General features: G+C 39.3%; 1 protein-coding gene and 1 non-coding gene across 4 annotated transcripts in view; one reads left to right on the forward strand and one right to left on the reverse strand.

Moving 5' to 3' along the window:
* KPNA7 (karyopherin subunit alpha 7) overlaps positions 1-14,712 on the forward strand; it is a 69,159-nt gene that overhangs the window by 37,339 nt on the left and 17,108 nt on the right. For all 3 annotated transcript variants that reach the window (XM_032605729.1, XM_032605730.1, XM_032605731.1), the window contains 2 exons: positions 1,084-1,209; positions 14,581-14,663. In XM_032605729.1, the coding sequence (XP_032461620.1) occupies positions 1,084-1,209; positions 14,581-14,663 (209 nt within the window). The remainder of the gene's footprint in view (positions 1-1,083; positions 1,210-14,580; positions 14,664-14,712) is intronic.
* On the reverse strand, positions 12,815-13,004 carry LOC116741026. Its single transcript, XR_004346005.1, has one exon. It is a non-coding gene; the product is annotated as a U2 spliceosomal RNA (small nuclear RNA).

The following is a 14,712-nucleotide window of genomic DNA, read 5'->3' on the forward strand; positions in this document are numbered from 1 at the left end:
CTGGCTTCCAAGACCACCGCAGATTAAAGGAAACCAATTAGAACAAAGAAATCAAACCCTCTATGGGGACAGCAGCAGGAAGGGCCAGGAAATGAGAAGGTAGAAGCCAAAGGTACCAAATGCTCTATGGGGAAGGGCCGCTTAGTGATGGGAGCAACACGACAACTGGCTCCAGAGGCCCCCAGTGTGTCCCCACCTTTCCAGATAACACCACAATGACCCTATTTTCTTTTCTTTTTTTTTTTGGCTGCGCCGCATGGCTTGTGGGATCTTAGTTCCCCGACCAGGGATTGGACCCCGGTCCCCAGCAGTGAAAGCACCAAGTCCTAACCACTGGACCACCAGGGAATTCCCATTGACCCTAGTTTCAAGCAAGGCTCAAATAGCTCCTTTAAGGAACCAGAAGTATCTAATACACACTGACTTCCTTATAATTAATGTTTTAAAGTCTTCAACCCAAAACTCATCTATCCATAAAGATTAGGTCATTTCCCCAGGATTCTCAATACTGTAAGGTCTGAGTTTTGCCTGATAAAAGAAGAAAAGGGGGGTTTGTTTTTAGAATTTCCATCTTCCTCAGTCTGGTGTCCAAGTAAAACTCTTGGGATTGGATCAAGGTTTGAATGACCTATAGGCTGATTCCCAACAGTGGAAATGGTCAAGGACACCTGGAGCCAGGGTGCTCCCTTCAGGTCCCTGCCCCACCTGGGTGCCCACAGCTAGAAGGCACAGGCCTGCTTCTCTGGAAGTAATCAGCAGCAATGAAGATGTGCTCAGATTCAGGGCAATGGGATGCTTTGTTCAGAGGTATCTACACCTGAGAATCCTGGCTGGCCAATGGGTGTAAATGGTCTTCCTTCACTTTGGGAGGAAGATTGGTGATCTCTCTAGAGGTGGTAGAGGAGGAGAAAGAGGCAGAGGAGGCTAACTGAGCTGACTGTTGACTAGCTGTGTGATCTGAACTCTTCCAGCCTGTTGCATCTGTAAAAGTGAAATTGGATGCTTTGAAGTGTGCTCTAAAGGCTAAACAGGGTGACAAGCTGACTTCCCAGCTCTAAGGGCTCCCTTTCTTTTCCTCCTTAGATGAGGCGGCAGCAGAGGATAGCAGTCAGCCTGGAGCTCCGCAAAGCCAAGAAGGATGAGCAGTCCTTGAAGAGGAGAAACATCACGGATGTCTCCCCTGACGCTTCTGAGCAACAGACCAAACGGGTACGTCGGGAACATGGCATTTAGAGCAGTTGGGTATAAAACACATCCTTAGTAAGTTTCTCTGCGTTGAAAATGTTTGAGTCAGAGCTTGCAAGCTCTAATGGAGTTCCTTTAAGGAAAGGGGTAGAGAGATGGTGATTAGAACTAAACTGGTGTTTCCAGAAAGCTAAGTGTCATTAGCTTTGTGGCCGTGAGTCTGGGATCTATGTTCTAACGGGGTGGAGAAGATGCTGCCTCTCATTGAAAATTCACTTGCTGCCATTCAACTGGAAACAGGAAATGAGGAGTCATGGAGGTTCTCCCTCACTGGAGGCACAGTCACTCGACGTGTCACGTCTTACCTAGGACTTGAATGCTGTCATCTAGCTTCCATTCTCCATGCGCCCCAACCTCACTCAAGGCAAATCCTGGGGTACTTCCAGGCCAATATTGTTGTGGTGAATCTTTTGCTGAATGCCCTGACTTAGGAGGGTTAGAACTCTGATGGTGTTGTGTCTTCATGTCTTTTATGATCTGTTATGTTAACTATCCATGTGCATCCTTGCATCCTGCTAGGATTAAGCCTCTTAGAGGGCAGAGATTGGTTCAATCTGGGCAAGTGGATCCCATGATGTTCTACTGTCCACCAAATGGGATGGCTGTGATCATTCTTTGAATTGTCCTAGGACTCTGAACCCTACTGCACCCAGCTTCATTCGTCTAGAGGAGTCCCTAGGATTCCTGCCACCCAAGGAAGATGAAACTATGAAACACAACTATGAAAGAGTTTTCTTTTTTATCCTATATTAGCATGTTCCTTTTAAAATTCGAATTCACATACCACAGAATTCACCCTTTTAAAGAATATAATCAGTGGTTTCTAGTATGCTCACAAGGTGGTGAGACCATCACCACTTACTAATTTCAGAACATACTCATCACCTCAGTAGAAACCCCACACCCACGAAGCAGTCAGTCCTCACTCCTCCTTCCCCCAGCCTCTGGTGACCATGAATCTACTTTGTCTCTGTGGATTTACCTATTCTGGGTATTTCATATAAAGGGAATCATATAATACATAGCTTTTTGTGCCTGGCTTCTTTCCATCAGCAAAATGTTTGCAAGGTTCATTGATGTTGTAGCATGTGTCAGTACTTTCCTTTTTGTGGGTGAATAATTTCATTGTATACCACATTTTGTTTATTCATTCATTAGTTGATGGACATTTGGATTGCTTCCATTTTTGGGGTGTTATAAGTAATGCCACTATGAACTTTTTTTTTTCCTTAAAAAATTTTATTTTTATTTTTTATTTTTTTAAATTTTCGTTTGCATTGGGTCTTAGTTGTGGCATGCAGGACCTTCCTTGAGGCATGCGGGATCTTTCGTTGTGACACGCTGGCTCTTTGTTGCGGTGCACAAGCTTCTCTCTAGTTGTGGCGTGTGGGTTTTCTCTCTCTAGTTGTGGCGTGTGGGTTCTCTCTCTCTCTAGTTGTGGCGTGCAGTCTCCAGGGCGCGTGGGCTCTGTAGTTTGCGGCATGCAGCCTCTCTTGCTGAGATGCGCCAGCTTAGTAGTTGTGGCGCATGGGCTTAGTTGCCCCGTGGCATGTTGGATCTTAGTTCCCTGACCAGGGATCGAAGCCTCGTCCGCTGCGTTGGAAGGTGGATTCTTTACCACTGGACCACCAGGTCCCTGCTATGAACGTATTATGCACAGGCTTTTGTCTGGACATATTTTCAGTTCTGTCAGGTATACGTAGCAGTTGAATTGCTGGGTCGTATGATAATTCTAAGTTTAACTCTTTGAGGCAGTGCTTGTGGTGAGCTGAATAATGTCCCCCCACCCCCAAAATCTCCCTACCCTAATCCCCAGAACCTGTGAATGTTACCTTATATGACAAAAGGGATTTTGTAGATGTGGTTAGATTAAGGATCTTCCTTTTTTTGGCTGTGTTGGGTCTTTGTTGCTGTGCACAGGCTTTCTCTAGTTGTGGCAAGCGGGGGCTACTCTTTGTTGTGGTGCGCGGTCTTCTTATGGCGGTGGCTCCTCTTGTTGTGGAGCGTGGGCTCTAGGCACGCTGACTTCAGTAGTTGTGGCACACGGGCTCAGTAGTTGTGGCACACAGGCTTAGTTGCTCCATGGCATGTGGGATCTTCCCAGACTAGGGCTCGAACCCGTGTCCTCTGAATTGGCAGGCGGATTCTTAATCACTGCGCCACCAGGGAAGTCCCCAGATTAAGGATCTTGAGATGTGGAAATTATCCTGGATTATCTGGATGGGCCCAATGTAATCCCATCTGTCCTTATAATAAGAAGGATGAAGGACAAGGCAGAGCAAAAGCAGAGATGAGCGTGTAGTGCCTTGAAGATGGGACGGGTCAAAGGCCAAGCAACACAGGAAGCCCCACTAGAGGCTGAAAAAGGCAAGAAAATAGACTCTCCTCTCAGAGCCTCCAGGAGGAAACAGCTCTGCCAACATCTTGACTTTAGTCCAATGAAACTGATCATGAACTTCTGACCCCTAGAACTGTAGGCTGTAACTTTGTTTTAAGCTACTAAATTTCTGGTAATTTTTTACAGTACAAATAGGAAACAGATAGGCTGCCAAACCTGTTTCCAAAGCAGCTGCATCCCTGTACATTCTTACATCCTTACCGACACTTGTTATTTTTCATTTTTGGATTAGAGCCATTTTATGGGTGTGAAAGGTTGTATTGTTGTAATTTTGATGTTTTCCTAATGATGATGAGCAGTTTTTCATGTGCTTACTGGCTATTTGTATATCTCCTTTCGAGAAATGTCTATTCAAACCCTTTGACAATTTTTAAAATCAAGTAATTTGTCTTTTTTTTTTAATTTTTTGAGGTATGCGGGCCTCTCACTGTTGTGGCCTCTCCCGTTGTGGAGCACAGCCTCCGGACGCGCAGGCTCAGCGGCCATGGCTCACGGGCCCAGCCGCTCTGCGGCATGTGGGATCCTCCCAGACCGGGGTACGAACCCGTGTCCCCTGCATCGGCAGGCAGACTCTCAACCACTGCGCTACCAGGGAAGCCCAATTTGTCTTTTATTGAGTTGAAAGGGCTCTTTATATATTCTGAACATTAGACCCTTAACAGTTATGTGATTTGCAAATCTTTTCTCCCATTCTGTGGGCTCTCGTTTTACTTTCTTGATAGACTCTTTGAAACACAAATGTTTTAAATTTTGGAACAGTCCAATTTATCTATATTTTGTCTTTGGTTTTCTTGTGCTTTAGGTATCATATCTAAAAATCCATTGCCTAATCCAAAGTCACCAAGATTTATGCCTATGTTTCCTTCTAAGAGTTTTATAGTTTTAGCTCTTATGTTTAGGTCTTTCATCCATTTTGAGTTAATCTTTGTAAGTGGTATGAGTAGGGGTCCAACTTCATTGTTTTACATATAGATGTCCTGTTGTCCCAGCACCATAAAGGCTATTCTTTCTCCATTGAATGGTCTTAACACTCTTGTCAAACATCAGTTGACCATAAATGTGAGAGTTTATTTGTGGACTATGAAATTTCTACCATTGATCTATATGTTTATCCTTATGCCAGCACAACAGACTTGATTACTGTAGCTTTGTAGTAGGTTTTGAAATTGGAAAGTGTGGGTCCTCCAATTTTGTTCTTTTTTTCCCCCAAGATTATTTTGGCTCTTTGGGATCCCTTGCATTTCTATATGAATTTTAGAATTGACTTGTCAATTTTTTCACTAAAGGAAGCTCAGATTTTGATGGAGATTGCATTGATCAGTTTGTGGAGTATTGCTATCTTAACAATGTTAAGTCTTCCAGTTTATGAACATAGGATATTTTTCAATGTACTTAAGTCTTCTCTAATTTTTAAAAATAGTTTTCAGCATATAAGCGTTGTGCTTCTTTTGTTCAATTTACTCCTAAGTATTTTATTCTTTTGATGCTACTGTAAATAAACTTATTTTCTTATTTCAATTTTGTATTGTTCATTGCTAGTGTACAGAAATACAACTGATCTTTGTATGTTATCCTGAAACCTAGCTGAACCTTGTCTGTTAGCTCTAAATTTTGGTGTGTGGATTCCTTAAGATTTCTATATTCAAGATCATGTCATCTGCACACAGAGAGAGTTTTACTACTTTCTTTCCAATCTAGATACCTTTAATTTCTTTTTCTTGCTTAATTACCTGTCTTGAACTTCAATACTGTGTGGAATAAAAGTGGCAAGAGTGGATATCCTATGCTGTTCCTGATCTTAGGGGGGAAGTTTTCATTCATTACCATTGAGTATGAGGCTAGCTGTGAGTTTTTTGTAGATGCCCTTTGTTAGATTGAGGAAGTTCCCTTTTATTTCTAGTTTGTGTTGGAATGCTTTTCTATTTTTTTAATCATGAAAGGGTGCTGGATCTTGTCAAATGCTTTTCCTGCAGTTGTGGAGATGATCGTGTTTTTTTTCCCCGTATATTCTATTGATATGGTGTGCTACATTGATTTTCATAGGTTGAACCACCCTTGCATTCCTGGGTTAAATCCCAGTTGATTATGATGTATAATCCTGTTCATGTGTTGATGCATTTTGTTTTCTGGAATTTGTTGAGGATTTTAAGATATATTCATGAGGGATACTGATCTGTACTTCTTGTAATATCTTTGTCCAGTTTGATATTGGGGTAATACTGGACTCATAGAATGAGCTAGAAAGTTCCCTCTTCTATTTTTTGGAAGCATTTGTGAGGGAGTGCTGTTATTTCTTCTCTAAATGTTTGTAAAAATTTACCAGTGGAGCCTTTTTTATCTGGGCTTCTCTTTGTGGAATTTTTAAAAAATTAATAATTCAATCTCTTGTTATAGGTTTATTCAGATTTTCTATTTTTTAACCACTTTTGTTTTGTGTTTCTAGGGATTTGTCCCTTTCATCTAGATTATTTAATTTTTTTGTATACTTTTCTCATAGTGTCTCTAATCTTATTTATTTCTGTTAATTCAGTAGTAATGTTTCCAATTTTATTCCTGGTTTTAGTAACTTGAGTCTCATCTATTTTTCTCTTGGTCAGTCTAGCTAAAGATTTGTCATTTATGTTGCTCTTTTGAGCCAACTTTTGGTTTCATTGATTATTTTTTTCCTTTCTATTTTTTTCATTCTCTTTCATTTATTTCCACTCTAGTATTTAATACTTCCTTTCTTCTGATTTTTTTTGGGGTTTGATTTTCTTTCATTTCTAATATTTTAAAGTAGGAAGTTAGGTTATGGATTTGAGAGCTTTCTACTTTTTCAATACTTGCATTTATGGCTACATATTTCCCTCTGTGCTCTGCTTTATTTACATCTCATTGGTTTTGGTATATTGTATGTATTTTTTTTCCATTCATCTCAAAGTATTTTCTAAGTTCCCTGGAATTTTCTTCTTTTTATCCATTGGTTATTTAGTTTGGAGTAATACCATTTTAATTTCAATAGTATATAAAACAATACTCCTATATAACTTTATTCCCTCCCTGCTTTTGCTCTCATTATCATCCAAGTTACCTCTTTACACATCATGTGCCCATTAATATAGGCTTATAATTATTGCTTTATGCAGTTGTCTTTTAAGTCAGAAGAAAGACTTACAATAAAAAATACATTTATACTGTCTTATTTATTTATTTTTATTTTATTTTATTTTTTTTGGCTCCAAGCTGTGTGTTGGATCAGGTCTGTTCTATGCATTTCCTCATTTTTCTTTTTTTTGAATTTTATTTTATTTATTTTTTTATACAGCAGGCTCTTATTAGTCATCCATTTTATACAATCAGTGTATGCATGTCAATCCCCCAATTCATCACACCACCACCCCCCCCCACCCCCTGCCGCTTTCCCCTCTTAGTGTCCATACATTTGTTCTCTACATCTGTGTCTCAATTTCTGCCCTGCAAACCAGTTCATCTGTACCATTTTTCTAGGTTCCACATATATGCGTTAGTATACGATATTTGTTTTTCTCTTTCTGACTTAATTCACGCTGTATGACACTCTCAAGATCCATCCACGTCTCAACAAATGACCCAATTTCGTTCCTTTTTATGGCTGAGTAATATTCCATTGTATATATGTACCACATCATCTTTATCCATTCGTCTGTCAATCGGCATTTAGGTTGCTTCCATGACCTGGCTATTGTAATAGTGCTGCAATGAACATTGGGGTGCATGTGTCTTTTTGAATTAATGGTTTTCTCTGGGTATATGGCCAGTAGTGGGATTGCTGGGTCATATGGTAAATCTATGTTTAGTTTTTTAAGGAACCTCCATACTGTTCTCCATAGTGGCTGTATCAATTTACATTCCACCAACAGTGCAAGAGGGTGTCCCTTTTCTCCACACCCTCTCCGGCATTTGTTGTTTGTAGATTTTCTGGTGATGGCCATTCTTACTGGTGTGAGGTGATACCTCATTGTAGTTTTGATTTGCATTTCTCTAATGATTAGTGATGTTGAACATTCTTTCACGTGTTTGTTGGCAATCTGTATATCTTCTTTGGAGAAATGTCTATTAGGTCTTCTGCCCATTTTTGGATTGGGTTGTTTGTTTTCTGATATTGAGCTACACGAGCTGCTGGCAAATTTTGGAGATTAATCCTTTGTCAGTTGCTTCACTTGCAAATATTTTCTCCAGTTCTGAGAGTTGTCTTTTTGTCTTGTTTATGGTTTCTTTTGCTGTGCAAAAGCTTTTAAGTTTCATTAGGTCCCATTTGTTTATTTTTGGTTTTACTTCCATTTCTCTAGGAGGTGGGTCAAAAAGGATGTTGCTCTGATTTATGTCATAGAGTGTTCTGCCTATGTTTTCCTCTAATAGTTTTATAGTGTCTGGCCTTACATTTAGGTCTTTAATCCATTTTGAGTATATTTTTGTGTATGGTGTTAGGGATTGTTCTAATTTCATTCTTTTACATGTAGCTGTCCAATTTTCCCAGCACCACTTATTGAAGAGACTGTCTTTTCTCCATTGTATATCATTTCCTCCTTTGTCATAGATTAGTTGACCATAGGTGCATGGGTTTATCTCTGGACCCTCTATCTTGTTCCATTAATCTATATTTCTTTTTCTGTGCCAGTACCATATTGTCTTGATTACTGTAGCTTTGTAGTATAGTCTGAAGTCAGGGAGTCTGATTCCTCCAGTTCCGCTTTTTTCCCTCAAGACTGCTTTGGCTATTCAGGGTCTTTTGTGTCTCCATACAAGTTTTAAGATTTTTTGTTCTAGTTCTGTAAAAAATGCCATTGGTAATTTGATAGGGAGTGCATTGAATCTGTAGATTGCTTTTGGTAGTATAGTCATTTTCACAATATTGATTCTTCCAATCCAAGAACATGGTATATCTCTCCATCTGTTGGTATCATCTTTAATTTCTTTCATCAGTGTCTTACAGTTTTCTGCATACAGGTCTTTTGTTTTCCCAGGTAGGTTTATTCCTGGGTATTTTATTCTTTTTGTTGCAATGGTAAATGGGAGTGTTTCCTTAATTTCTTTTTCAGATTTTTCATCATTAGTGTATAGGAATGCAAGAGATTTCTGTGCATTAATTTTGTATACTGCAGCTTTACCAAATTCATTGATTAGCTCTGGTAGTTTTCTGGTGGCATCTTTAGGATTCTCTATGTATAGTATCATGTCACCTGCAAACAGTGACAGTTTTACTTCTTTTCCAATTTGTATTCCTTTTATTTCTTTTTCTTCTATGATTGCTGTGGCTAGGACTTCCAAAACTATGTTGAATAATAGTGGTGAGAGTGAACATACTTGTCTTGTTCCTGATCTTAGCAGAAATGCTTTCAGTTTTTCACCATTGAGAGTGATGTTTGCTGTGGGTTTGTCATATATGGCCTTTATTATGTTGAGGTAGGTTCCCTCTATGCCAACTGTCTGGAGAGTTTTTATCATAAATGGGTGTTGAATTTTGTCAAAAGCTTTTTCTGCACCTATTGAGATGATCATATGGTTTTTAGTCTTCAATTTGTTAGTATGGTGTATCACATTGATTGATTTGCATATATTGAAGAATCCTTGAATCCCTGGATAAATCCCACTTGATCATGGTGTATGATCCTTTTAATGTGTTGTTGGATTGTGTTTGCTAGTATTTTGTTGAGGATTTTTGCATCTATATTTGCATCTATATTCATCAGGGATATTGGTCTGTAATTTTCTTTTTTGTAGTATCTTTGTCTGGTTTTGGTATCAGGGTGATGGTGGCCTCATAGAATGAGTTTGGGAGTGTTCCTTCCTCCGTAATTTTTTGGAAGAGTTTGAGAAGGATGGGTGTTAGCTCTTCTCTAAATGTTTGATAGAATTCACCTGTGAAGCCATCTGGTCCTGGACTTTTGTTTGTTGAAAGATTTTTAACTACAGTTTCAATTTCATTACTTGTGATTGGTCTGTTCATATTTTCTACTTCTTCCTGGTTCAGTCATGGAAGGTATATACCTTTCTAAGAATTTGTCCATTTTTCCAGGTTGTCCATTTTATTGGCATAGAGTTGCTTGTAGTAGTCTCTTAGGATGCTTTGGTATTTCTGCGGTGTCTGTTGTAACTTCTCTTTTTCATTTCTAATTTTATTGATTTGCGTCCTCTCCCTCTTTTTCTTGATGAGTCTGCTAATGGTTTATCAATTTTGTTTATCTTCTCAAAGAACCAGCTTTAGTTTTATTGATCTTTGCTATTGTTTCTTTGTTTCTATTTCATTTATTTCTGCTTGGCTCTTTATGATTTCTTTTCTTCTGCTAACTTTGAGTTTTGTTTGTTCTTTCTCTAATTCTTCAGGTGTAAGGTTAGATCGTTTATTTGCGATTTTTCTTGTTTCTTGAGGTAGACTTATATAGCTATAAACTTCGCTCTTAGGAGCTGCTTTTGCTGCATCCCATAGGTTTTGGATCGTTGTGTTTCATTGTCATTTGTCTCTAGGTATTTTTTGATTTCTTCTTTGATTTCTCAGTGATCTCTTGTTATTTAGTAATGTATTGTTTAACCTCCATGTGTTTGTGTTTTATACATTTTTCCTTGTAATTCATTTCTAATCTCATAGCGTTGTGGTCAGAAAAGATGCTTGATATGATTTCAATTTCTTAAATTTACTGAGGCTTGATTTGTGACCCAAGATGTGATCTATCCTGGAGAATGTTCCATGTGCACTTTGAGAAGAAAGTGTAATCTGCTTTTTTTGGATGGAATGTCCTATAAATATCAGTTAAAATCTATGTGGTCTATTGTGTCATTTAAAGCTTGTGTTTCCTTATTAATTTTCTGTTTGGATGATCTGTCCATTGGTGTAAGTGAGGTGTTAAAGTCCACCACTATTATTGTGTTACTGTCGATTTCCTCTTTCATAGCTGTTAGCAGTTGCCTTATGTATTGAGGTGCTCCTATGTTGGGTGCATATATATTTATAATCGTTATATCTTCTTGGATTGATCCCTTGATCATTATGTAGTGTCCTTCCTTGTCTCTTGCCACATTCTTTATTTTAAAGTCTATTTTATCTGATATGCGTATTGCTACTCCAGCTTTCTTTTGATTTCCATTTGCATGGAATATCTTTTTCCATCCCCTCACTTTCAGTCTGTATGTGTCCCTAGGTCTGAAGTGGGTCTCTTGTAGTCAGCATATATATGGGTCTTGTTTTGTATCCTTTCAGGCAAGTCTGTGTCTTTTGGTTGGAGCATTTAATCCATTTACGTTTAAGGTAATTATTGATATGTTTGTTCCTATTACCATTTTCTTAATTGTTTTGTGGGGTTTTTTGTAGGTCCTTTTCTTCTCTTGTTTTTCCCACTTAGAGAAGTTCCTTTAGCATTTGTTGTAGATCTGGTTTGGTGGTGCTGAATTCTCTTAGCTTTTGCTTGTCTGTAAAGCTTTTGATGTCTCCATTGAATCTGAATGAGATCCTTGCTGGGTAGAGTAATCTTGGCCATAGATTCTTCCCTTTCATCACTTAAAGTATATCATTCCACTCCCTTCTGGCTTGTAGACTTTCTGCTGAGAAATCAGCTGTTAACCTTATGGGAGTTCCCTTGTATGTTGTCATTTTTCCCTTGCTGCTTTCAATAATTTTTCTTTGTCTTTAATTTTTGCCAATTTGATTACTATGTGTCTCGGCGTGTTTCTCCTTGGGTTTATCCTGTATGGGTCTCTCTGTGCTTTCCTGGACCTGGGTGGCTATTTCCTTTCCTATGTTAGGAAAGTTTTCAACTATAATCTCTTCAGATATTTTCTTGGGTCCTTTCTTTCTCTCTTCTCCTTCTGGGACCCCTATACTGCGAATGTTGTTGCATTTAGTGTTGTTCCAGAGGTCTCTGAGGCTGTCTTCCTTTCTTTTCATTCTTTTTTCTTTATTCTGTTCCACAGCAGTGAATTCCACCATTCTGTCTTCCAGGTCACTTATCCGTTCTTCTGCCTCAGTTATTCTGCTATTGATTCCTTCTAGTGTAGTTTTCATTTCAGTTATTGTATTGTTCATCTCTGTTTGTTTGTTCTTTAATTCTTCTAGGTCTTTGTTAAATATTTCATGCATCTTCTCAATCTTTGCCTCCATTCTTTTTCCAAGGTCCTGGATCATCTTCACTATCATTATTCTGAATTCTTTTTCTGGAAGGTTGCCTATCTCCACTTCATTTAGTTGTTGTTCTCGGGTTTTATCTTGTTCCTTCATCTGGTACATAACTCTCTGCCTTTTCATCTTGTCTGTCTTTCTGTGAATGTGGTTTTTGTTCCACAGGCTGCAGGATTGTAGTTCTTCTTGCTTCTGCTGTCTGCCTGCTGGTGGATGAGGCTATCTACTATACTGTCTTTTTTCTTTTGTGGTACACGGGCCTCTCACTGTGTGGCCTCTCCCATTGTGGAGCACAGGCTCTGGATGTGCAGGCTCAGCAGCCATGGCTCACGGGCCCAGCCGCTCCACGGCATGTGGGATCTTCCTGGACCAGGGCATGAACCCGTGTTCCCTGCATCAGCAGGCGGACTCTCAACCACTGTGCCACCAGGGAAGCCCTATACTGTCTTTTATATTTACCATTATATTTGCCTTTCTGGTGTTGCTGGTTTCTTCATGTCTTTGGTTATTATCTAGTTTCTAGTACCTGAAGAACTCTCTTCTTGTAGAGTGAGTTTGCTGACAATGAATTATCTCAGGTTTTGTTTATCTGAGAATGTCTTAATTTCTCCATTTTATTATAATTTGCCATGTATAGAATTCTAGCTTGACAAACTTGCTATCAGCATTTTAAATATGTCATTTATGCTTTCTGGGGATAAATCAGCTCTTGATCTTGTTGAGGACTTGTGTATGGTGAGTTGCTTCTCTTTTCCTGATTTCAAGTTTCTCTTTTTGTTTTTGGCTTCCAACATTTTATGATGTGTCTAAGTGTGGATCTCTTGGAGTTTTTCCTGTTTGAAGTTCATTAAGCTTCTCAGAGGTGTAGATTAATTTCTTCATCAAATTTGCGATGTTTTTGGAAATCATTTCTTCAAATATACTTTCTGCCCCTTTCTCTCTCTTTTCCATTCTATTATGCATATGCTGTTGATCTGTAAGGCTGTGTTAAGTTTAATCTTCATTTTTTTTTTAATAAAAAACACAGTCTTTATTTCCCTCAAAGGGGGTGCACTATTCCTGGAAGTACAGTAATACCTGGGTCAATGCATGGAGTGGATGGAGCAAAGTTCTCTTCCATCTCCTAGTTCCAAAAATCCATTTAATATATTGTCCTTGGATAGAGGATGTGTCAGAAATTAAACTGATAGGAATAGCTACTATTCTTGCTTCTTGGCCTTTTGGCTAAGATCTATTCATTCTTTTTTTCCCTCATGCTGCTTAATCTCAATGGACCCATCTTTAAGTTCACTGATGATTTGTTCTGTGTCTAAGACATCATTCTTATGTCTCTAAGACATCATTCTTAGACTTTCCTTTAGTTCTTTAGACATGCTTTCGTTTAGTTCTTTGAACATATTTAAAGTCTTTGTCTAGTAAGTCCAATGTCTGGGCTCCTCAGGGACAGTTTCTATTAATTGCCTTGTTTTTTGCTTGTATACGTGTATACTTTGAATGTCTTGTAATTTCTTTAACAACTAGTCATTTAAAATAATGTGGCAACTTTGGATATAAAATCTGCCCCCCCACCCCTTGCCCAGGGTTTGTTGTTGTTGCTCATTGTTCATCCAGTGACTTTTGAGTTGCTTTTGTAAAGTTTGTATTCTTTGTCATGTGTAGGCACTGAATTCTCTGCTCAGTTAGCTTAGTGGTCAGCTAATGACTGGACAGAGATTTCCTTACACACTTGGAAGCAAAAGTTCACCCAGTCTTTGCCAAGGCATTCTGTGTGCATGTTGGGGCATGCCTTCAACATTCAACGAGGAAGTTGACAATGCTGCCTTAAACCTTCACTTCCTGCTTGCACAGAGCCTCAAAGTCAGCCAGAGGTGAGACCTCAGGGTCTTCTCCATTTTTTATGAGCATGTGCAACGGTTCTATAGAGGCATGTGACCTTCTAAATTTTCAGGAACATGTTGGAGTTCTCAAAGCCCCAATGAACATCTCATTCCCAGCATTGCCTTTTAAGTTTTTTGGTTAGTCTATTGTTTGCCCCCAACTGTTATCTGACCCCCCCCCACCCCCCACCCCAAGCAGCTGTGAAGTTGAACCACTTCCTCTAACTGTTTTTAACAAATACCTCCAGGGAAAAGACTTTTTGCATTGTGTGAGCTCTGAGTCAAATAAAATAGAATCTTACAAATGGGATCTCCCAGGAAATTACGAGAAGCATCGAATAATAATAATTCTCTGGGAATGAGGCTTTAAGGGAGCACCAACCTGTTCTGCCTCCTCCAGTGGCTGCTGGGCTGTTGGTTTTCAAAGCTACCACAGAGCTGGGGGAGGAGTGGGAATAAGGCAAGGCAAAATGCCATAAGCCTTGCTGTTCTTACTGAGATTTAGACATTTTTCTTGAATAAACCCTTTTCAGCTTGAATAAAACAAATTGCTGCAAACCTTTGGTCAGTTTCCAGAGTTCTAAAAAAGTTGATTCTATTTTTCAGGTTTCTTGTTGCTTTTCTGGAGGAGAGAATTTTGAGGTCCTTGTTCTCCCATTTTTGCTGCCACCCACTAGCATGTTCTTACTGCATGGGATAAAAAGGTGCTGGGGATCCAAGTGATGATAGGAATTACCTATCCCCCAGAGCATGGGGAGTATCCCACAAATCAGTGAGACCACCAAATGTTCTTCCTTCCCCTAATACAGACCAGCATACACATTGAGACTTAGTGTTCAAGCCAGCTTCTTCTAATCAGATAGATGGCTAGACTAGATGACCTGTGGTTCCTTTTGGCAGAGACTCTGACTTGAATGTATGTCTCCTTGCAGGTCAGCCTCACCCTGCAAGAAATAATCAATGGTGTCAATGCCTCAGATCCAGAACTATGTTTCCAGGCCACCCAGGCAGCCAGGTATCACCAAACAGACTTGTATTATTGACAGATGCATAGCTAGAAATGG

The sequence above is a fragment of the Phocoena sinus genome, chromosome 15, assembly GCF_008692025.1.
Source record: "Phocoena sinus isolate mPhoSin1 chromosome 15, mPhoSin1.pri, whole genome shotgun sequence".
Classification (NCBI taxonomy): Eukaryota; Metazoa; Chordata; class Mammalia; order Artiodactyla; family Phocoenidae; genus Phocoena; species Phocoena sinus.